The sequence below is a fragment of the Chelonia mydas genome, chromosome 8 (genome assembly GCF_015237465.2).
Source record: "Chelonia mydas isolate rCheMyd1 chromosome 8, rCheMyd1.pri.v2, whole genome shotgun sequence".
Taxonomy (NCBI): domain Eukaryota; kingdom Metazoa; phylum Chordata; order Testudines; family Cheloniidae; genus Chelonia; species Chelonia mydas.
In genome coordinates, this window is record NC_057854.1 from 11440184 (window position 1) to 11462709 (window position 22526).

Sequence of the window (22526 nt, forward strand, 5' to 3'; positions counted from 1 at the left end):
CGCTTAGGGTGCCAAAACAACATTTATACTTGATCAGCTGTTTTGCGATGGTCTGGGGTGTTGAAAGGAATGCTTCAGGGTAGCAGAAATCAGGGAAGAAGGTACTCAAGATGGCAGGAGAATTCTCTGCGGTTTTTAGTGATGGGAAGCACACTAGCTGTTTGTGCTCTGAACTCCGACTTCACTCGGGTGGACAGCCACTTTCCCTGCTTCTCCATATGGGGGCTACCAAAAAATTCTAGGAAGCATATCTTGTTAAATGGTCGAGGAACCACTGTATCAACAAGTGACTGATTCTGGCTCCCACAGGATAGAACCCTTTCCGTATGGAGTGGTGGTAGTCTTCTTCCCTGGTTCTCTAAAAGGCACCATAAAAGCCTATATAACAAAGTGTTTGTCACCATCTGTGCATTAAAATGTGTATATTCACTGAGTCTCACCAGCTCTTTCAGAGACGCACACTGCAGATATATTAAAACTCGATCAACACGTTTTCATAATCAGTTTGGTATTTGCTTGCACAAAGCAACCAAATCTAAAGGAATATTTCTGGAGCTCTCTACCCCACTTTATTAGGATGCAGAGAATGGCCGGTTACCATCCACACAACACCACACACATTGAGTCTTTTCAAAAATAAACCCTAAGGGGTGACTTATTCCTTTTTTCCCCCCCTTTGGCAACGCTCAATAAAGAATGAGTTGCCCTTCCCACAGTACTTGTCCTCAGGCTCTCTGAGGTCACAGACTTCCCCCAGATGATCACTGTCGAAGTCCAATAGAAGAGGAATAAAAAGGTTCTCCCATTCTCAGGGTGCTAATTCCCAAGGGTCTCTGCGATCATTCATTCTCCCCAGAGATCTGTGACAAGTCTCTGAGGAATCCCAGTTCTCCGTTTCCCCTGGAGAAACTCTTTTCCTCCCAATGTCTTCCTGTTATAAGAAGAGGAAGCTGTGGTGGCCTACACTTCCCAGATGACAAGCATTTCCTCTTCAGCATTGAGAAGAAAGGGGATCTTTAGTCCACCTTGTACTTTGAAGTTCTGATTTTAGGCTCTGAAGAAAGGCAACAGTTCAGGGTTTGCTTCCCAAACTTCCTTGTCAAGACATCTTCCTCCTCAGTGGCTGCCTTTATCATGAACTTCCAGAACAGAGCGGTTCTGGTCTCATGCCTTCCCTCACCAGCTGAAAAAGGCCAGCACACTCTGTTACACAAGGCAAAAGGCTCCTTAGAACTACCTCAGATAGACAGATATTAGCAAAGCCGGCCTTACGCACATTGATAAGGCACTGCTTGGCTTGTGGCAATCCCCTCAACAATAAGAAGCCCAATTTCTCCCCAGGAAGCAGGACCAGAGCAGGAAGGTGCTTAACTTGATGGGAACTGACAGCTGTCTTGACAACAACCCCACCGGAAGTCATACAAGATCAGGAGATCCCCGAATTTGGGGGAGCTCAAGAATTTCCCTGAAATTTTATCATTGTCCTGCAGAAGCTTCCTTGTTTGGGGCTTTTCAAAGCCCTGTTTATTAAAGCTGCAGCAAAGCATTTACTAGTTGTTTGAGCTGTAGCAAACAAGCCCACCAAAGCTTTGTGCTTCATCTGGCAAGTTCATTGCCACGCTCCTCAGCCTGTGCTCTCTCTCTCTCTCTAACACACACATACACACACCCCCGTTGTCCATTGTACACGAGCAGCACGTCTCTCAGAAAGGAAATATTAACACATATTTGCATTAGCGAGCCTGCAGGAGACTCAGAATGTTCCAGGCATGTCAGCACATCTCACATGAAAGGCAACATGCAGAACAAAACAACTGCATCATGAGCTTGTGCTCAGCGTGCTGTGTATGTGTGTTATGCACGTACTCCTCAACCTGCCAATGCCCGAGCATGAAATGTAGGGCAGGATGGAGGCTCAGAAAGAGGGACACAAGAAAAACAATGCTGTAGAAAACTTAGCATGGAATGGGAACACATCAGATTTAGGAATATGTGAGTTTGAAATCGGGGTTGTTATTCACAAGTGACTTGGTGGATAGGGATTTCAGCTGGTTTGGGTTGGTGTTAGTAATAATGGTTATGGTTAAAGGCTATAATTAATATTAATGTTTTGGCTTTTGTTGTACGGCACTCAGTAACCTGATGATAGGTGTCCTATAAACAAGTAAATAGACATATATAAAACAAGGAGGGAAAGGTGTGTGTGTGGTTTGTGTGTAGTCAAAGGAAGTCTGGTGTGAAAGACCAAGATTAACAGAGGAATAGGAGAAGCATTCATTACAACTCCTAGTACTAGTTATTTAAAATATAGTACTAACAAAGAAACTGTGGGCCTGACTCTGATCTTACTGCATCTCATTTACATGGGCATAAATCTGGAGTTATCCTGTTCATTTTAAAAGAGTTATCCCATATATAGAGAGGTGGAACTGAGATCAGAAACTGATCCTGGAACAGAAATATGGAGAAAGAGAGAGAGAGCAAATTGCTCAAATACACCTTAAAAGCAATAAATTGCTCCTCAAATAAACCTTGCTCCCAGAAACACTCTCTGTGCTAACCCCCACAGGGACAATTTTGTCCATTTAATTCACAGAAGCTCTCTTAAATTTGGAAGCCTGGTAAAGTTGAAGAACGTTAAATAAAAAAAACCCAGCAAGAGTTCTCACCAGGTGAAATTTCCCATTCTGCACTTTATTTTCATTGCCAATGGGAGTTTCCCAGGAAAGCTGCCATTTCTCTAGCTCCTTCATTGCTTATAAACAATCTCAAAATGTAGCTCAGACCAATGCAATTCCCGTCGGACAAATGCACCCACCACAGACACAATTCACTGAATTCACTTTCCACTGCATGCATCCGATGCAGTGAGCTGTCGCTCAGGAAAGCTTATGCTCAAATAAATTGGTTAGTCTCTAAGGTGCCACAAGTCCTCCTTTTCTTTTCACAGACAGAATGGAGCCAACATCACAACTCTTTGCGAACCCCGCACAAGTTGGCTCACGCCACCTGCACAAGGAGTCAAAAATACCTGGCAATTGTATAAAGAACCTGATTTCCACATCTTCCTCCCCCTGCCCGTTGAGGTAATGAATGTTTTGTCCCCCTTTCCTTTTCTCTTCCCGAGAATAAACCCATCCGATCTCCTGGCTAGGATCATTTCCATCCCCACCCTCCCTTGTATGGAGAAATTGCAGGGAGTTAAGTCACTCTGCATATTAATGAGTTCGCAGGAAGGGCAGCAGGAGCTGTTTTAAAGGAGGACAAGAGGAGGAAAGAGGCAGAGGCAGCTCAGACAAGGCAGCAGCAGCAGCAGCAAGAGAAAGGAATCCAGACGTTCTCAAAGTTCCTGCCCTGGCAACATCAAGCCGGTGAATCAGGGCATCTGCTCAAAGCCCAGAAGCGAAATCCGATTATATAAGTGAGCTATTTCGGTACCTGAGGTCTTACCATGAAGCCCCTGACAGCAGCTTTACTTCTGCTGTTCATTGTAATGTGCTTAGCCACTGCAGAAGGTAAGTTAGTTTCTTGTACCTATCCCCCACTTAAACTTCTTTCCAGTGATTTTTTTTCCCCTCAGTATTCTGTGTTTGCTCCTTGAAATACTATAATGAGATTTATTGTTGTCCTCAGTCTGCATGGGGAAGAATTGATATGATGAATCTGATAGTAGCGGAAGGAAGTTCCAAGGCTGTTGTTTTTTAAGGTGTAAGTAGTGGTAAAACACAGGGGACAACGTTGTGCCCCCAGTTATACTTCTACAGCCCATTTATTCTGGTATACGGTATATCTGGGGTAAATGCTCTGAAATCAATGGCGTTACCCCAGATTTGTGCGGTTGAAAGTGTGCAGAATTTAGCTTGATGCAGCATAATGGATTGAACTGAGGGTGAAATTCTGACAGAGATGTTTTCTTGTTTTCCATGAAAATGACGCTTACAAAACTCGGATTTGGTCAGGCTTGGGATAGACCTTTAGAATTTGTGCAAGTAAGAAATTCAGAAGCACAATTTAGAGTCCCCCCAAGTTCTAGTTGCGAAAGTAGGGTGAAGACAAAAACCGAGAGCTGTATAAGCTTATTCAACTTTACGACACACTTTAGCTCTTTCCTTTTGCATTTGTTAAAGCTTAGTTTAATCACAGCAGGTGCACTTTAAAAAATCAACACTAACCACATTGCTGTACTGTGTATATTTACCACAACATTTCCAGTACTTTAACATATATTTCTCAGGGAGTTACTAAACCTTTCTGTGGTAAATCAGGAGGAAAATATTGCCCTTTTCAGCTCAACAACCCCCCAAAGTGTAAATTTTTATAGGTTTTTAAAACATGACTAATCTGTATATTTACATAAGCTAATGAGGAGGGGGGAAATTAAACTGCAATTGGTACACTGTCACTCTGTACACAAATGATAAATACTTTCTCTTGTAGGATCAAAGTGCAAATGCTCAAGAAAGGGTCCTAAGATAAGATTCTCTGCTGTTCAGAAGCTGGAAATCAAACCAAAGTATCCACATTGTAAGGAAAAAATGATCATGTAAGTGTTCATGTATGCTTTCTACTATGTACCAAGTGAATTGCATCTCCCTGTATTGCAACCTCCTTCTTTGTTTTTTAGAATTTCCTGATATACAAATTTCCAACATGTTAGCCATAAGAAAATATGTAGCTACATGAACAAATCCTATCTGTAGTATGTCAGTAAAGGAGAATCTGCTTAATACTATAAATATCTAAAGAATATTGCTTATGATAGTAATTATTAGTTTAACAAACGATGATGGTCAAATTCTACTTTCAGCTGCCCAGATGTAAATCCAGAAAGCTAAACTCAGGCTACTCTGGATTTACATGGGGAGTAACAAATGAGAACAGAATTTGGTCCACAAAAGTTTTGAGTAACGAAGAATCATCCAAATTGATTGGGGCAAATTTTTGCCTCAGTTACACTCATACACTTCCCTTGATTTCAGTGGGGTTGCGTGGGTTATAACTGAAAGTGACATTTTTCTTGCAAAATTCTACTCTCTGTATAAGCACATAGCCATGCATTGATTGATGCTGCAATGAAACCTCAACAGAAACAATTGATAAGCTAAAGTCAAAGGGAGCTCTGAAGATTAGATCAGTGGGGTGTATTACAGTTTAAAACAATGGGTTTCAGAGTAACAGCCGTGTTAGTCTGTATTCGCAAAAAGAAAAGGAGTACTTGTGGCACCTTAGAGACTAACCAATTTATTTGAGCATAAGCTTTCGTGAGCTACAGCTCACTTCATCGGATGCAACAACTAAAACACTGGCATTGGGGGGAAGGGTGTTAATATATCTTGTCTTGTATATTGTAAAAGTGTTTGAAAGGCTTTGCACAAAACACAAACCAGGCTATGCGCCTGCAAAAGAACCATAGGGTCAGAATAGCTGAAAAGACTTATTTTGCTACTGACTTCATTGCTCTGCAAGGACAGAAGATGTACAGACACTCGTTTCTCAACCTATGTATTATATCATTTTTTTAACATTAGCTTTAATAATATTTTTAAATCTGTTCTTATTAGCTGCTTGTCAGATCGTCACCAAAAAGGCTAGGCATTGAATATCTTGTAGCATTTGTTCCTTACCAGTTAATGTTACCAAATTTACTTACACTTAGAAAGATGACGTAATATATCACAGTGCAATAGATGTATATCGCTTTAAAACACAGGCTGCTCTCAGTTACACCAATGGAAACTCTGGGTCAAATCCTTTTTTTAGTTACTCTGATTGGGCCCCATATTGCCTGCTTTGAAGTGAATGGCCAAACTCCCCATTCAATAAGGGCAGAATTGAACCCACTGACTTCAAAGCAGCTACCCCAGATTTACAAGCAGTGTAACCGAAAGCAGGATTTGGAAGTTGCAGGATTTCGCTAACGCAGCCCAGAACATATTTATATTTAGATGATCAATGCTTGAGTAATTTTTTAAAAATATTTAAATTGTAAAAGAGAGGCATGCTGCCCAAGGCAAAGTCAATTCTCAGGTTCCAAACTAGTCATTTGAAATAAACGTGACGAGCAAACGTTTTGAATCAACGACCCTTTGAACTCTCACAGGGGCTTAAATAAACAACACTTTGAATTGTCAGAGAGAAAGGCATCTTTGGCAAAGGGGTAATAATATTTAGAATCCAGATGTCCTCCAGTCAGGAGCGGGGCCCTCTTTCCCAGCCAGCGGGTACAAACAGTCATTTCTATTTTATGTCAATCACCTGGGGCTAACAAAAGGAGCTGAAACATGCAGCAGCATAGAAGCAGTTGGAGAATTTGCTACACCACTCTGTGCAGTGAGAGACTTCAGTCTGTGCCTTGGGGTATGATTGGCTGCTGGAAAGGCAAGCAGCAATCTGCTCTCCCCAAGCAAGATGCCAGCAGAAGCTGGATGGTGAAGTGCTGTCAAGAAAACAATAACAAGCTTTGCCGGGATAAGTCTGTGAGAGACAACTGCTCCCGAGCACTGGAAGTAGGGCCAGACTTGGCAGCCAAGGGGAGAAGGGGAAATTCTGAGCATGAAAAGAACCTCATTAGTGCAACTTCTCATTTTCAATAAGAATGTCAGGAAAACATATAAAATACTTTAGCTTTTGCTAAAATGCCTTGGCAAAAGAATTAGCTTTCAACCTAAGCTCTGATCTTGAGTATAGCTGTGCAAATTTGGAGAACCTCTATTACCTTAAACCAATAGGAGAACACTTCAGTCTCTCTGGTCTCAATATCAGACCTAAAAGTGGCAATTCTTCAACAAAAAAACTTCAAAAACAGACTCCAACATGAAGCTGCAGAACTGGAATTAATTTGCAAACTGGATACCATCAGATTAGGCCTGAATAGAGACTGGGAGTGGTTGGGTCATTACAAAACCTAAACTTAATTTCCCCAATACTAATTTCTCCCTACTGTTACTCACACCTTCTTGTCAACTGTCTGTAATGGGCCACTCTCTTACCACTTCAAAAGTTATTTCTCCTCCCTTGGTATCCTGCTGTTAATTGATTTATCTCGTTATACTGACCTAACACTTGGTAAAGCAACCCCCATCCTTTCATGTATTTATACCTGCTCCAATATTTTCACTCCATGCATCTGATGAAGTGGGTTCTAACCCACGAAAGCTTATGCCTAAATAAATTTCTAAGTCTATAAGGTGCCACGAGGACTCCTTATTTTTTCTATTACCTTGCCTTACTCTGGTTTTGCACCCACGTACTGTAACAAGCTGGCCATTCCTATTCTGTGGAGAGAGAATTTAAGACTTCAGTGGAATGACTCCTGATTTACACCAGCATAAGAGGAGGAGAAGGCAGAGATGCTGTCATTAGTGCTTTTGTAGGAGTGACTCTTATCTACTTCAGTGTAACTTGAAATCAGTACTAGAGAGAAGTGGGGGACATTGGAACAATTGGAGGGAGCTGTGACCAGAAGCGATTGATACTGTAGTTTCAGTACAAGACACAGAAAAGTCTGATTCCTGTAATGGATTTTTGTGGCTGTTGTTGAGGAAATAAAATCAGTTAATGATTCTCCTCCAACCCTCCCTATAAACCTGACCGTTCTCCGGTCTATTTACATGGAAGAAGTGTGTAAACTGTAGGGTGACAGGCAGACGGGAGAATACTGGAATATACTGTTTGGAAGAGATTCACCTAATGACATAAAATATGTAAGTAGAACTGGAAAAGTTTGTGAAAGACAGCAAATCCCTGACCCCTTTGTGTTATCTAGACCTGCTCTGAACAGGGTTAGCCAGCATGGTGGCCAGTACCCAAGCAGCTGGTCTACACTGCCGCTTTTACCATTGCTACCACCAGCTGAGTTGCAGTAGTGGAAGTGTAGACAGCCTGAAAGTGAATTCAGCTAAATATTTGTGAGAAGAATGTTTAATTCATTGACAGAATGGCAAAACTCTCCTTTAATTTCATGGCAGCCAGATCACCCTATTATTAAAAACATAATGAACAAAATTCTATGCTGATTTATATTCCATCCAGTTCCTATCACTCACAAACATTTGGATACACATATACACACACAAACACACACGCACACACATACACACACACTATATGCTATATATTGCTCAAAGACTTAAGAACTCTTATTGGTGATAATGGAAACTGCCAACAGAGATAAGAGTTTCTTTATTCTATTTAAAAAGCAGATGGAAACAGTGCAGCTTCATAGAATACATCTTATCTTTGTGTACAAGAAGCTTTATGGCTGTATATAGGAGAAGAGATATACCAAAGCTGCTTGGTACAATATGCAGATGATTTTATGCAAAAGCTGGACATGCTAGCCCTGATTCTAAAATGTGTTACCCAGCTCAGCCACATGGCTATGTGGTGGCTTGGACCTTCTTCTCTTGTCCCCAATTTGTAGCTGGGCAAAGCAGCCAGGAACCTGATAGATCCAGCCAGCTGAGATTTCCCCTTGACTAAGGAGTTGAGCCATCATAACAGCACTATGCCATTTGGTTACTTTCCCCAACATAGAGAGAATGGCCAGGGCAAAGGAATGTAGCTTTAACTATTTTTAGCTGTCAAATGGCCCCTTGAAGCCATAATCAGATGAGCATAAATTAGGGAAGTGGACCAATCCCCATCCAACCTCATAATCCTAGGGGCCGGCAAAGATACTATACAGCTACCTTTGGTCCCTTGGGGTACACCCCTAATCCCAGAGTGACACAAATATGCAGGAAGCCACTCAGCATCAGACTTGTTGGAAAACTGTCTTTGAAGCGGATGCTGTAAAATATGCAGAATGACCGCCCGCTGAGATTAACCAAGCTCTCTGCGTACAGGTTTGCCCATGTGGTAACTTTCATTTGGCTCATCTGGGGGAGCTGCAGCCTTCCCAACACCAATGTTAACTCGGCTGGGGCAATGTGCAGGAATCATATGCACACAGAGAACAAGTGTAGCCACAGGATGAGGAATTCGGTTAAATGGCAAAGTCTCTTTTAGTGGCTGGCCTCCAGCTGGCAGTCATAGGAGGTGCTAACTGGGTTACCCATGACCCATATACTATACAAAACCCCAACGGCAAAAGAGTGCATCAGTCATTAAAGTATGATTTAACTGTATGGATTTATCCAAAAACCTATTAGGAATTTGGAATATCCCTTCAAAAGAAAGCCTAACCTTCAGGATTGTTTTTGCCCCAGCACAGAGTTAACATGGTATCAGTGCAAATAAAGTTGCCCTTGATCACTTTTCTGAAGCAGAATTATGCACCGTCGTTCTCCAGAGGCCCTGCACCTCTTCTACTGTGGTTTAGTTTGTCATTTTCTGAAAATATTCTGTACACTCCTTCAGCCAAACAGCACGGACTGAGTTCTGATTTCATATCTCCCCCCCCGTCCCCCCGCCGACACACACACACACACAAATCCCACTGGCAGGACAATAGCCATTGGACGCAAATACTATTCCTCAATCTTGATTCCATTAAAACTCACTGCCCACCTGTCTCAGTTCTCCCATTCAGTTCAATGAGAAAGTGTTCTCTATGGATTGAACCACGCAGGAATGATCTTAGTGAGGCCCACGGTACAGGAACTCCTCACTTAAAGTCGTCCCGGTTAACGTTGTTTCGTTGTTACGTTGCTGATCCATTAGGGAACATGCTCGTTTAAAGTTGCGCAATGCTCCCTTATAACGTCGTTTGGCAGCTGCCTGCTTTGTCCACTGCTTGCAGGAAGAGCAGCCCGTTGGCGCTAGCTGGTGGGGGCTTGGAACCAGGGTGGACCGACAGCACCCACATCAGCTCCCCGCTCCCCTAAGTTCCCTGTGTGGCAGCCTCCCAGCAGGCTACCAATTGCCGGCAGTTCAGCTGTCCTTCCCCCCACTGCTGTGTGCTGCTCCTGCCCCTCTGCCTTGGAGCTGCTCCCCTGAGCCTCCTGCTTGCTGGGGGGGGAAGAAGGGGGCTAATGTCAGGGTGTCCCCCTCCCCCCTGCTCCTGCCCCTCACTTACCCCATCTCCAGAGAGCGTTAACCGGGGGGCGGGGGGAGCCTGCTGGCAGCAGCTGCTGTCTCAACTTCCTGGTCTACTTAAAAAGGCAATCTACTCAGAGTGGTTCAGCGTACTTAAAGAGGCAATGCACATCTCTCTCTCTCACACACACACACAGGGGATGTGTCTCTGTCTCTGTCTGCCATGCTGTCTCCCCTCCCTCCATTCCTGCTGCCTTGTAAAGTGTGAGGCTACATTAACAACGTGTTAACCCTTGAGGGCTCAGCCGAGTTCTAGTTCATCATTTAGCAGTAAGGCATTCCCTGGGAAATATCCCACCCTCTGACTCCACCACTTCAACCAAGCTTCACAATCATCATTGCTTTTTCCAGTATTAAATTGTTTGTTTCAAACGTGTACTCTGTATACATATATATAATATAGTCTTTTGTCTGGTGAAAAAAATTTCCCTGGAACCTAACCCCCACTATTTACATTAATTCTTATGGGGAAATTGGATTTACTTAACATCGTTTTGCTTAAAGTTGCATTTTTCAGGAACATAACTACAACGTTAAGCGAGGAGTTACTGTATGAGGAGAGTGTCTGTATGTTGTAGCATTGATTCCCCTCCTCCACCATGCACACAGGCCCTTAACACCTTTTCCCGCCCCTATTGTTCATGCTTCTGATACAAGTGATTTGATGTCTTGTGCTTTTGCAGCATTAGTTTGCCTTTTACTGAGAGCAAAACTAAGCAAAGCCAGAATTCAGCCCCCATTCTTTGACTAGTCAGTGAAAGACATACTCAGACCCTGGGCCAGCCCTGTGGAGCTCCAACCAAGAATTCAGTCCATTAGCCAGAGCTGAAGAAAAGGCCACGTTTCAACCCGCTCTCTCTGTCCTTTGTCTGAATTTTGCATTGTGGTATCCCTTGCTGATTTGTAGACTGGGTAAAAAAAAAGGTACAAAAGGTATTTTCATCCAAAAATGGGCCCCTTTTTCAAAAATGAAATTTTTGTGAAAAATTCTCAACAATCTCAGAATTTTCCATTTTCCTGGAATTTTTTTAACAGAAATTTTTACCAACTTAATATTCTAAATTGTTTTTTGAAATGTTTTAGTTTAACCAAAACTGTGGTTCCATACTAAAAACCAGGTTTCTAGAAAATGAACATTTTGGATAAAAAATGTGGTAAAAACATAACAGAAAAAGTTGCCAGAAGTAGAAAATGGAACCATTTTGAATCCTTAGAACTAAAAGCAACTTTGAAATTTAAAATGTTTTTATGAAGTTATTTTCCCATTTCTAGACCAGTTCCGCTGGTTTGTCAGTGAAAGCATGACATCACCTGGATCATGATAGACCATTAATTAACCAGCATTAAATGGTTGACACTCAAACAAAGGACAGAGTAGGAGGAAACCAGAAGGGCAAGGAAGTAAATCGGCCATGTGTTGCCTCCTTGCCCAGTATTATTTCCAAGATGAGGTGCCTTTCAGTGTCTTTTTTCGAGTCCTTGTGTGGTTCCTCTCCAGTGCAGCTATGGGCAAGTTTGAGTGGATCGGACAGCATGCTGATAAAGCTAGAGATGGTCCCAGGTGACTTCTGTCTTCCTTGCGCCCCAGGCTAGACCCTTTTGGGTCTCCAGAAGCTTGCAAAGCACACAAGTACTGCTAATGAAAGCATTACTGCATACAAAGTCAGTGATCCAGGTCTAATCCTTATTCTTCCAAGTAGCATTTGCACGTGCTAGAATTACTTGTCTGAGTAAAGGTTTGCAGGACTGGGCCTTAATTGACCATGTTATTTAAATCAGTTATTAAACCCCAATATAAATGTTTGATAGAGGGTGGAGTACAACTGTTGATTAAAAATTATGGGCAGCTCAGCTGGTGTAAATTGGCCTAACTCCATTGGGGACCATGGAGCTACACCAGCAGTTTTATTATTGCAAATTCAAATTTTACCATGGAACATAGTGGCTTGTTATCCTCTCAGTGCACATGTGCAACTCTCATTAACGTGAATGAAATACCTAGCGCAAGAGAGAGCCAGTTGGGTTTTTATGAAATGTTCACAGTGACCATTGTGAGTTATTCAAGGTCTTTCTGTAGTGATCATTCCTCTTCCATTTCAGTGTAACTATGCAGTCACGGTTCAGAGGGGGACAGCAGCACTGCTTACATCCCAAACTCCAAAGCACAAAGAGATTAGTTAAGTGGTACACAATATGGAAGGAGAAACGCAGGTGAGTATTAATTTCACTCAGCGAAAGATGCTCCTGTTTTCTCTGGGATAAAAAGTGATGTCCCTTATAGGTAACCAAATTTGTTCCTTTTGGGAAATAACGTACCTTTCTTGCTTGAATGCTTGAGACATGGCAGCACAGAACAATTAGGTGCAATAGTCCAAATGGCTCTCTCCCTCTCTGGAATATGGCACAAATACTAATTAGACTGAAATGGCTACGACTCTCCTCAATAAAATGCTACAGATAGCCCATTAGTTTAGCTGTTTCTGGATCTATTTTTTTTTTTTTTACGCATCACAGCTTGAAGGTGAAAAATGCGGTGCAAGGTTAGATACTATTAAGATCTTGAGATTACTGTCTAAATGCCTACAGTAGAATTCTCATACCCTAAACAATCAATTCAGTGCAATCGATTTATTTGATAAAACCTACAAATTACATCTGTAAATAGAAAAATAATATAACCAGCTCGGACTGCAGTTTATTCCTAGTTTATTCCTGTGAATGCAGTGTATTCCTAGGGATAGGCTGCTCTGAGAATAAACAGTAATACTTTGCACTTGAACCATACTTTTTATCTGATGTTTTCAAAGTTTGTTAGACCTTATCGCCTCCAAATCACAGATGAGGAAGCCAAAGCAAATAAAGGCTAAGTTACTTGCCTAGGGTCAAACACAAAGTCGGTGGCAGAGAAGGGAACAGAAACCAGGTCTCCTGAGTTCAGGTCCCATGCTCTAAGCACTAGGAAACACTACCACCCTATATTTGATTACCCAGATTTTAGCACATTTTCACCAAGCTGTAATTTCATGATATAACTCTCTATGGCTTGATTGCAGGATGCAATGCTACCTTTCCCCTGCCAACCTGGCCTTTGCACAAGCTGAGCCTTCAGTGATAAACAGAAAAGAAACACAGACATAAATGAACACCAGATTTAAAATGGATTATGTTGTCTGTGTAAATAATTAAGAGAAAGCTGCCCACCGCCCCATTGGCGCTGAAATGGAGTTGGGTGCCCTGTAATAATCTTCCCCTTAGTAGGGATATGCAGTGATTTCTTAGAGCTCATTATTAATTGAAGAGCTAAGGCAGGGCGTGTAAGAAAGCTCCATTTCCTCTCACCCCCCGTAGCTAGTCTCCCCATTTCTTTTGGCAGGAAAAGAGTAGCAAAGGAAAGACTTACTGTATACAAACTTAAAGGATATCCTTGGGAGGAGTGAAAGGTCTTACCACCAACTCCAGTAACCTTGAGCACAAATATTACTCACACTGGTTTAAATTCACTCATTGATAGAATATCGCTTAACCTGTGCAGCACCCCAGCATGGGGGATGTGCTGATGTGCGCAGCTCTCTGCACCCGCTGTATGCTGGGGAAAGTTGGCTCTGTCTGAGTTCTGAGTATGCTGGCATGGAGTAGAGCACTGTAGAAGAACCACCAGATGCAGGCTTACGTTGGATCCAGTGCCTGTCCTGGGCTATGGAGCAACAGTGGCCACTCTTACCTCCCCTAGGAATGGGACTGGCTGTGGGCATGCATTAGGTCCCATCTCTCCAATCACCACTTAATTCCTTGCACAAATCCCATTTATGCAGGTGGTGTAGATGGGGGACTCAAACTGCGTCCATTTAAGCACTCACCTTTGAGATCTACACCTGCTGTTGTGATGGTGCAATAGAATATCAAGCACTCCTCCTTCACAAACATATACTGCAATATCTCACTTCCTGGAGCCACTGCAAGTTTTCAGCTCTGAGGATATCCTCGTGGTATTTAGTTTACAATGGGTAGGGTTGAAAGACGTTGCAAAGGAATAGAAAAGTGACTTGCCCCTGATTTTTCCAATAAATCTAGATGAGACTTTTCTCTCATTTCTACCTTTAAGCTTCAGGTTCCAAAATACAAATCATAAGCTCCATGAGCCACCTGGAGGGGACACAGTTACCAGTGCAACATTCTCCTTCACATTTTGGAAATGCTCAACAGTGGTTTTAGAAAAGAGGGTAGGAAAGGAGAAAGGGTATCATCAAAGGTCTAATGAAATCAGCATGGGAGAAATCTGAATCAAAATGTAAAACTAAACAGCATGTAAAGATTTAAGGAGCTGTGGAATGTTTACATAAATGCTAACCGCATAAAGCACATAGCATAATCTCTAGAGAAAGACCAACTCTAGAGCCTGAATGAAAGAATCGGACTGGGGACATCAGATGGAATGTACAGTAGCTCAAGCACACTGAATGAATTAGTCATGTAGTAAAGGGTATGGAATGGAAAACTCTCATTGATTGCAATGTGCTTTGGGTCAGGCATGTATGTTTAGAAATCCTCCATCTCTTAAGTAGCAATAATATAGAGCCAAATCTTTTTCCATTTAAATCAGTGAGAACTTTCTCATTAACTTCAGCATTGGTCTTAGAATGTGATCACCGTAACCCTACCCTAAAAATTCAGTCAGCTGAGCCAAGGGCAAATGCAAATTCTTTTGTGGAAACGTCTTGTTCCTGGATGACAAGTTTGCCACTGTGCGGGGTGGATAGCCAGGCTGATGAAAGCTCATGGCATTACGGTATGTAAGGGACACCACTCCTTGTTGATATTTTTGCCTATCTGCCAGCTCTGTATAAGCTGTTTGTGGGCTGGTAAGTAAATAGAATGCATTGTGAAATGTCAACTATTATGTAACGCCATATTTCCTTACTGTTTGTAAAGGCTACCATTAAAACAACAAAGGAAATGAAGCCACAGAATCTTACTGTGACACTACGCCCCATATTCTTCATAGAGATATTGTTGTGATATGAATATGGCATAACTAAGATGTGTTTTGGGCAAGATAAGTCACGTGAGATATCATTGGAAAGGTTATGATTTGCTAAATATCAGGTAACGTTACCGATCTGCCTTAAGCTGACAAAAACAAGACGCATTAGATTTAAGCTTGCCAAGGCAAAGGTCCTGGTATCACATGGCCTCACTCGTGCTGTGATGTCTGGGCATAAAGGCACTGCCTGGGCTCTTAGCCTTATCTGTGAATTTCCTTGTGTCAGTGGGTTTGTCAGACTTTTAATGACAACTTTGACATATTCTTGTGCCTTATTAACATGCTTTATATAGTCATCCCCTTGTTAACAAACAGGACAGTATTTTAGTAAAGCATCAATACCTGTCTAACTCTGTTGTCTTTCAAGCTTCACAATATAGGGTAGATTGTTCCATATACAGGGAGTTACCCGTGAATGGGCCAGGAATCTCCAGACCGTGTGCTTGCTACTGTGCATTTAACCTGTTCTCCCTTCCTCGCATCATCTTCCCCAAAATACAGCTCAGGGGCAGGAATAGGTTATAATTGCACCTCATTTGATATAATTACACATATTCATCTGTTTAAAAGAACTAGGAATTTGCTCAGCATGTTCTGAGTACAGTGACAGCATACTGACACCTTCTGTAAACCTGGGGAAATATTCCGTTTAGAGAGTCCTCCCCAGCCTATATTGTACTATCTGCATGTCTGTTTTCCAGTTTATTCCCCTCCATGGAAGTAGGTGTCATGCGCCTTGGTATCTCAAGACTGGGTTCCACTTCAGGGCAGACTGTTCTATTGACAGGGAAGTTACCCCGGTGCCAGCTGTGACTCTTAACTCCTTAGACACACCAGCTTCCCGCACAGCTTATTAACTCCCTAGCCTTTTGCCAGCCTCAGTATAGAACTGCAACAATCCCCTTGGAAACCCCAGTCCCTCTTGACACTAAGTAAGTGGACCCCTGTGAAATTAGGTCCCTTTCACTGTAATGTCACAGAACATCCAAGTTCTATGGTTCTCAAAGGACCAGACACACCACAGGTCAGTCAGTTCCTCCTTAGATCTCCCTCGATTACCCAATGATGCAAAACTCAGTCCGATCCTGTAATAAACTTATTTAGGCTGTATAGATTAAATGTAAATGAAGCAAGAGATATTTGCACAACGCTAAGAATACTAAAGACACAGACAGACAAAGACAAACGTAGGTTATTATCTTATAAAACTTCTGTTTGAAGTAACACAGTCTTACAAGTTCAGCTTCTGAGGCTTATCCCAGCTGTGGCAGCTAAAGGTTCTTTACTTGGGAGACAAAGCCCTTGCTTCTTGGGATCCAATCAAGTATAAAGCCCTGTGTCCTTCCAGTAGGCAGCTTTTATCCAAAAACCCTAACAACCGATTGTTTTGACCCCAGAGGTAACAGATGCAAACGGTGATGGGGGAGTCCAGGAGGTAATTCTTCGGTGATGTCATCCTGTGTTACTCATCCCTGGGTAGAAGTTTCCCCTTCTTTATTGTCCTGTAAACTGTACCTACCTCCTGCACTGAGAATCAAGGAATTTCCTCAGGACATGTTGCTTTTCAATGGGTGTCAGTTGACCACTCTGCCCCCTAAGGGATGCAGCCATTTCTGTGGGTGAAACTCAGCAATGATTAATGGCTCTTGTTATCATGAGGTCTGTCCCAGCCATGGGAGAGTTATGTAATGCACATGTTCAGTTATGACTCTTAACATGAGCAACACAGAGATAAGTGTCTGAGCATTACAGTCATCCATTCCCCAGCATTTAGGAAAGTCCAAGCACTACATGTTTTACTGCAGTTTTAACAACTTAATTATAATAATGTTCCACCAGCAGTAAGCCTTCCAGACTCTCAGTTGATACATAGCCTACAGTTGGCCTAAGCCTCCAGCCTCACAGCACGATCCTGTTATCTTTCTCCTCCTGCTTATTCCCCACCTGAAGTCTCAATTCCCCTTTTGCAACAGCACATCCAGTTGTTTTTGAAATCATGATGATGTCAGAAGCAGGGAAGAAGGGGCTCGATTTAGCCCTGGAATACACTGTCAGGGCACATGTGCCCCGTGGCTGCAGATCCATCAGGAAGGATGCTGGGATGGCTAAAGGTTCCTGCCACTCCTCTGCCCTCCAAGTGGATGGTTGTTGGTTGCACAGCCCTGGAAGTGGGCAGCACTGGCCTATGGAGGGGAGCATTGCTAGGTTGGAGACAGAGTGCACTGAATGAAACTCAACACAACTTCGAGAATCAACTCAAGGAGAATCTCCAGAGAGTAGCAGTGTTTAGAGCGGCTCTGGGTTCTTCCTCCTGCCCTCCCTCCACCAAGGAAATTTTTGAAGAAAATGAAAAAACTTTTCTTTTTGCCAACATTTTCCACATTTTCAGCCAAAGAAGTCAAAACCCAAAAGATTTTGGCCAAAAACCAAAAGATTTGGCTGAAAACATGGATTTTAGCTGAAATATTATGACAAAAAATGAAATTTTCCACAGCAAGCAGATACCTTTTACAAAAAAAAAATTTCATTGCGATGAAAACATACGTTTCCATCCAAAAACAGCTTTGATGGTAAAATTTTCCACCAGCCCTAGTGGTCTACAAAGCTTACCTGGGGATAATCTGAGGATGAGGTAGATGTAAGTTGCCACTACCAGCAGCAGCAGGATTCATAGATTCATAGATATTAAGGTCAGAAGGGACCATTATGATCATCTAGTCCGACCTCCTGCACAACGCAGGCCACAAAATCTCACCCACCCACTCCTACAAAAAACCTCTCACCTATGTCTGAGCTATTGAAGTCCTCAAATCATGGTTTAAAGACTTCAAGGAGCAGAGAATCCTCCAGCAAGTGACCCGTGTCCCATGCTACAGAGGAAGGCGAAAAACCTCCAGGGCCTCTTCCAATCTGCCCTGGAGGAAAATTCCTTCCCAACCACAAATATGGCGATCAGCTAAACCCTGAGCATATGGGCAAGATTCACCAGCCAGATACCCAGGAAAGAATTTTCTGTAGTAACTCAGATCCCACCCCAACTAACATCCCATCTCAGGCTATTGGGCCTATTTACCATGAATATTTAAAGATCAATTAATTAAGTGAGCCCAACTGCAGGAGTATAGAGAGAAGCAACAGGAGCAGACAAACTTCTCAGAAACCAAAAGCCTGATTTAATCCGAGCCTCCCTTGTAATAAAAGTTTAGGGAAGAGACAAAATATGTGATGTTTGGAACCCAGTGCCATTGCCATCAAAGTCAAAGAGGGTTTTGCTAATGACTTCAGTGGGAGCTGGATTAAGCCCATCCAATGTTTTTTCATGAGGTGTCAGCGGTTTTTAAAGTCAAATGTAGTGTAAAAATGAATTCCTGCGTTCCCAAAATATCTCTGGGGCGAATTATAACCATGCCACTGTAGATTGTTTTAATCTGTGGAGACTGCATGCCTGGAATGTTTCAGCAATATTACAGAGGGAAAGTTAATTAATTCTTCTTTTAAATATTTAGACTAGCAACATATTTTTCATATATTAGCTTGTATTTTTCCCAGGGCAAAAAACCATGTTGTTGGATGTGGATTCCCTCATTTAAAATGTCCTACTAATCCTTTCAGTGGTAGATTTGACCACTCTCAGTGCATTCAAGAAAGGAAGAAGGGTGGAAAATTAGGACCAAATTCTGCTTTCAGTTGTGCCAATACAACGGATTCTGCTGAAGTTAGTGACATTCCTTCTGATTTCCACCAGTGTAAATGAGTGCAGAATTTGGCTCCTAGTGTTTACTCACCCGGATGGTGGGGAAGGTTTTAACTGTAATCAAAATGACTTAAATACCTAGCTCTCTGTTTTTATTTCCCAGGGTTTATGAAGAATAAGAGGAAAACTCTTGGTAAAAGGAACTGAATTTGTTTGGCTGACTTAAGGAATGGACTCTGCAAAGAATATTTCTCTCTCACAGACATAAGACACAAATTCTATATTATTATAAAGCACTTTTTACCAAGGGTCAGTTTTTACATTTTATAGCTGTGTGCGGAAGGCTCCCAGATTTGTCTCTTGCACACTTCAAATTTCATACCTGTCTGCTTTATACTGAGATTGTGAAAACTCGTGCTTTTCATTTTAAATAAATGCTTTTTTTGTATTCATTCATACATCACTATGATTACAATCGAGCTTTATAAGCTCATTAGACAAACAATATTTGTAGCGGTATTATATAATGGTGTCCCTTATCCTTTTGTACTGGGAAAGCTTTAGTGGTGTGCTTAGGGTTTCTAGTAATGTTGTCCAACTATGGTGGAAGCTGCACAATGTAGGGACTGAGGAACAGCTTGCTGTGTAACATGCCACTGAAGTATCATGGCATATATAGCTGCAGAGATGAGGTTCCTTAGTGGCTTGTCAAATGGCTACGAACATCACTTTGTATCTGTTCTTTAATGAAACAGGGTCTTGCTGAAAGGTGAAATGTATTACATACCCCCACTTAATGTTTTACATATACTAGAAAACATTTCTAGAGCAGTTTTATTACTAAGAATGTGTTTGATCTTTTTTCACCTGAGGTTCTTGTGAAAAGTTTGCAGCTTCATCAGTTTTCAGATATTTTAATTTTCAAGAATATTGTATATGATTTTGTAGATTTGTAGCAAAAATCTTTGAAAGGTATCTTTTTATGAAAGATTGGAGAGGGCAAACATATAAAATAAATATATATGTTTTGGTCACAAAGCAACATATTCATAATTTTGAATGTAATACTTAAATATTAAGCAGTGCTTTCCTCTTTTGAAAAATAAAATAACAAAACTACCTTTTCATGTGTAAATATACTACAGGGAGTCTCCCTATATTATCTTTCTGTATAATGTATTGTACTGCTAAATTATCGTCTGCTATTTAAATGTTTGAAATATTTAGAAAGTTGCATGCAGATTTCATATTTCTTTCTAAAAACAAATGGAAAAATAAGTAATAAAATGTATTTAAACATGCCAAAGGCTGTTTTTCAATTTCATTAAGACACTGTGAAACTCAGTCCACTTCTTATGTTTTTCAACGTTAGTGAAAGAAACTTCAGATACAAAGCAGCAATGGATATCCTGAGAATGTCATTTATGGCCAATTCAGTTCTCACTGACCTCAGTAGAAATTGGACTGGACCTTAAATCTAGAGTACCTGCCTATGTGAAAATTCCCAGTGCAGTGGATGTGAAGGCCTTTGTGGGTGTTATGTTTAATACTACTAGGGGTTGCAGGGTAAAGCACCCAAGTTCAGGAAATAGTGTACAATAAAGTAAAAATAGTGTACAATAAAGTAAAATGGGTTTCTTCTAATAGTAAAATACGATCATCGTGAAATCCACATGCCACTGAAGTGTGATGTCAGTGATATTTGTGATACTTACAAAATATCAACCATCCACAGTACAGCCTAATGTTTTATTACACACAGGGCCAAATACTGCTTGATTTTCTCATTTATTTATTTAAATCAGTCGGACTCACATGTGCAAGGTGAGTAGGATTTAACTCACTAGGCAATCTATAACCTTTGTATTTCCTGACTTTAGGAGTGAAAGCCTGCCCATTGAAATCAAGAAACAGGATTTCACCTCAGGTGTTTAAAGTTGATAACATGAACATAAATGTTTGGCATGTAATATATTTGTCTTCACTCAATACACGCTGTAGACACAAGCATGTACATAACAAATGAACATACTAGTATAACAGACGACCTGAGTACATTCGTATGACTAACAATGTCTATGTAATTTGAGGACTTGAATCCTTATTATTTTAAAGTCAATTATAGAGCTTATGAGAAATGTCTAATTAGCAGCATTGCGAGCTGGTATCCTCCACTGAAAGTACTATTATTGCATGAGCAAATGCAAGGGACATTTACCTTGCCATCTTTCTATTTTCACCAATGCACCCTACCACTAAACCATCTGACTTTTTGTAAATCTGGTGCAAACCGATTTTTCCTCCACTAGTTTCAATGACACTGGGAATTTTTTCATGTTGTAGTGGAAAAGCAACTGCCCCACATCTGGCTCGGGCCATGTCCCAGATGTTGGCAGCCAAGGGGACACCAGATCTACTAACGGTCAAGCTGCACTGTGGTGCCAGAGTGGCACATGGCAGCTGGAGTGCAGGGTGGGATCTGGTCCACTGCCTGGAATGTTTTGTGCAGTTGATGAAAAATAGTTGGCTTTTATGTAAAATAAAATGGGCTGGCTTAGGCAACTTGTCACTAACACACCATCCATCTTTAGCCACCACAGTGTGTTCAGTAGAGCAGCCACAGCTAATGATGACAATGAGATAGGCATCTGCTTCTCCAGCACATGCCCCAAACATGTAACTTTATTTGTAGACTAAGAGAATGTGTGTTCTAAATGGTCTCCATTACATTAAACTGGGTAACTTGATGGAAATCTGACAACAAAAATCTAAGGCTATGTCTACATTACAGCTTATGTTGGCATAATTTATGTCGCTCAGGGGTGTGAATAAACCACCCCCTTGAGCGACATATGTTATGATGACATAGACGCTCGTGAGCGCAGCGCTCTGTTGGCTGGAGAGCTTCTATCACCGACATCCCTTCTGCCGTTCGCGGAGGTGGTTTTATTATGCCCATGGGAGAGCTCTCTCCCATCGGCATAGAACGTCTTCACCAGATTCGCTCTTGGTACAGCTATGCCGCTGCACATGTAGACATATGCCTAGACCCTTATCCTCTTCTTTGCCTTTATCCTCAGCAGCAGCCAAAGGGCAAAGAGTTTCAGGGTATCTCTGCACCTCAGCAGAACAATTTCCACACAGAGCATCAAGGTTGTCAATGAAGCTGGGCTATGGTTGATTTGATTCTCTTGTTCATACTGCAGCTGTTAAAAATATGAGTTTTCTACAACCTGGGTTGAAGGAAGAGCAGACTTAACAATGCACTGTTCCGCAAAAAGAAAACGTGTAAGCCAGACTGTAACCTTATAATAACTGTAAAGTCAGCACTAGTTCAAATACATCCAAATCACATGGTGTCTTTAAATAGTCTCTCTTTCCATTCCTTCTTTTCTGTATCTAACAGCTTTCAACAAAGATTGTACATAACTCTCTTCCAAAAATGCCTCTCTATGAAATAACCAAGCAAATGCCCGTTTTAGCCAAAGGACCTGGTCAGTTTCAGATAGAAGAAAATAAGTTGGGTGCTTCCTGATGCCAACTTCAGCAGAGAAGGGTGTCTGCTCTCATTGCAATGTAGGATGAATGAGAGTATGGTACTCAGCATGTTTTGCAAATACTAGAGGAAGATGCTTTCCTTTCTCAAATCTACTTTTGGCATGTAGCTATCCCTATGACTGCTTAGCCCACATGCTCTCAGTTGGAGACCTTCCACTCAGTGCCAATGGTAGTAGCTTTCTAAAAAAACCGGAT

General features: G+C 41.7%; 1 protein-coding gene across 1 annotated transcript; it reads left to right on the top strand.

Moving 5' to 3' along the window:
• Nucleotides 1-3129: 3129 nt before the first annotated feature.
• Nucleotides 3130-20070, top strand: CXCL14 (C-X-C motif chemokine ligand 14). The gene is made up of 4 exons (XM_027825559.3): nt 3130-3515; nt 4438-4543; nt 12139-12249; nt 18937-20070. Exons 1-4 carry the CDS (start codon nt 3452-3454, stop codon nt 18950-18952), a joined length of 297 nt encoding a protein of 98 aa, XP_027681360.1. The 5' UTR covers nt 3130-3451; the 3' UTR covers nt 18953-20070.
• The last annotated feature ends 2456 nt before the right edge of the window (nt 20071-22526 follow it).

Excerpts from the sequence above, each read along its gene's own strand:
- CXCL14 (XM_027825559.3), top strand. The coding sequence starts at position 3,452 with ATGAAGCCCCTGACAGCAGCTTTACTTCTGCTGTTCATTGTAATGTGC. Across the intron at positions 3,516-4,437 it reads GTGCTTAGCCACTGCAGAAG|GATCAAAGTGCAAATGCTCA; the intron begins GTAAGTTAGTTT and ends TTTCTCTTGTAG. Across the intron at positions 4,544-12,138 it reads TGTAAGGAAAAAATGATCAT|TGTAACTATGCAGTCACGGT; the intron begins GTAAGTGTTCAT and ends CTTCCATTTCAG.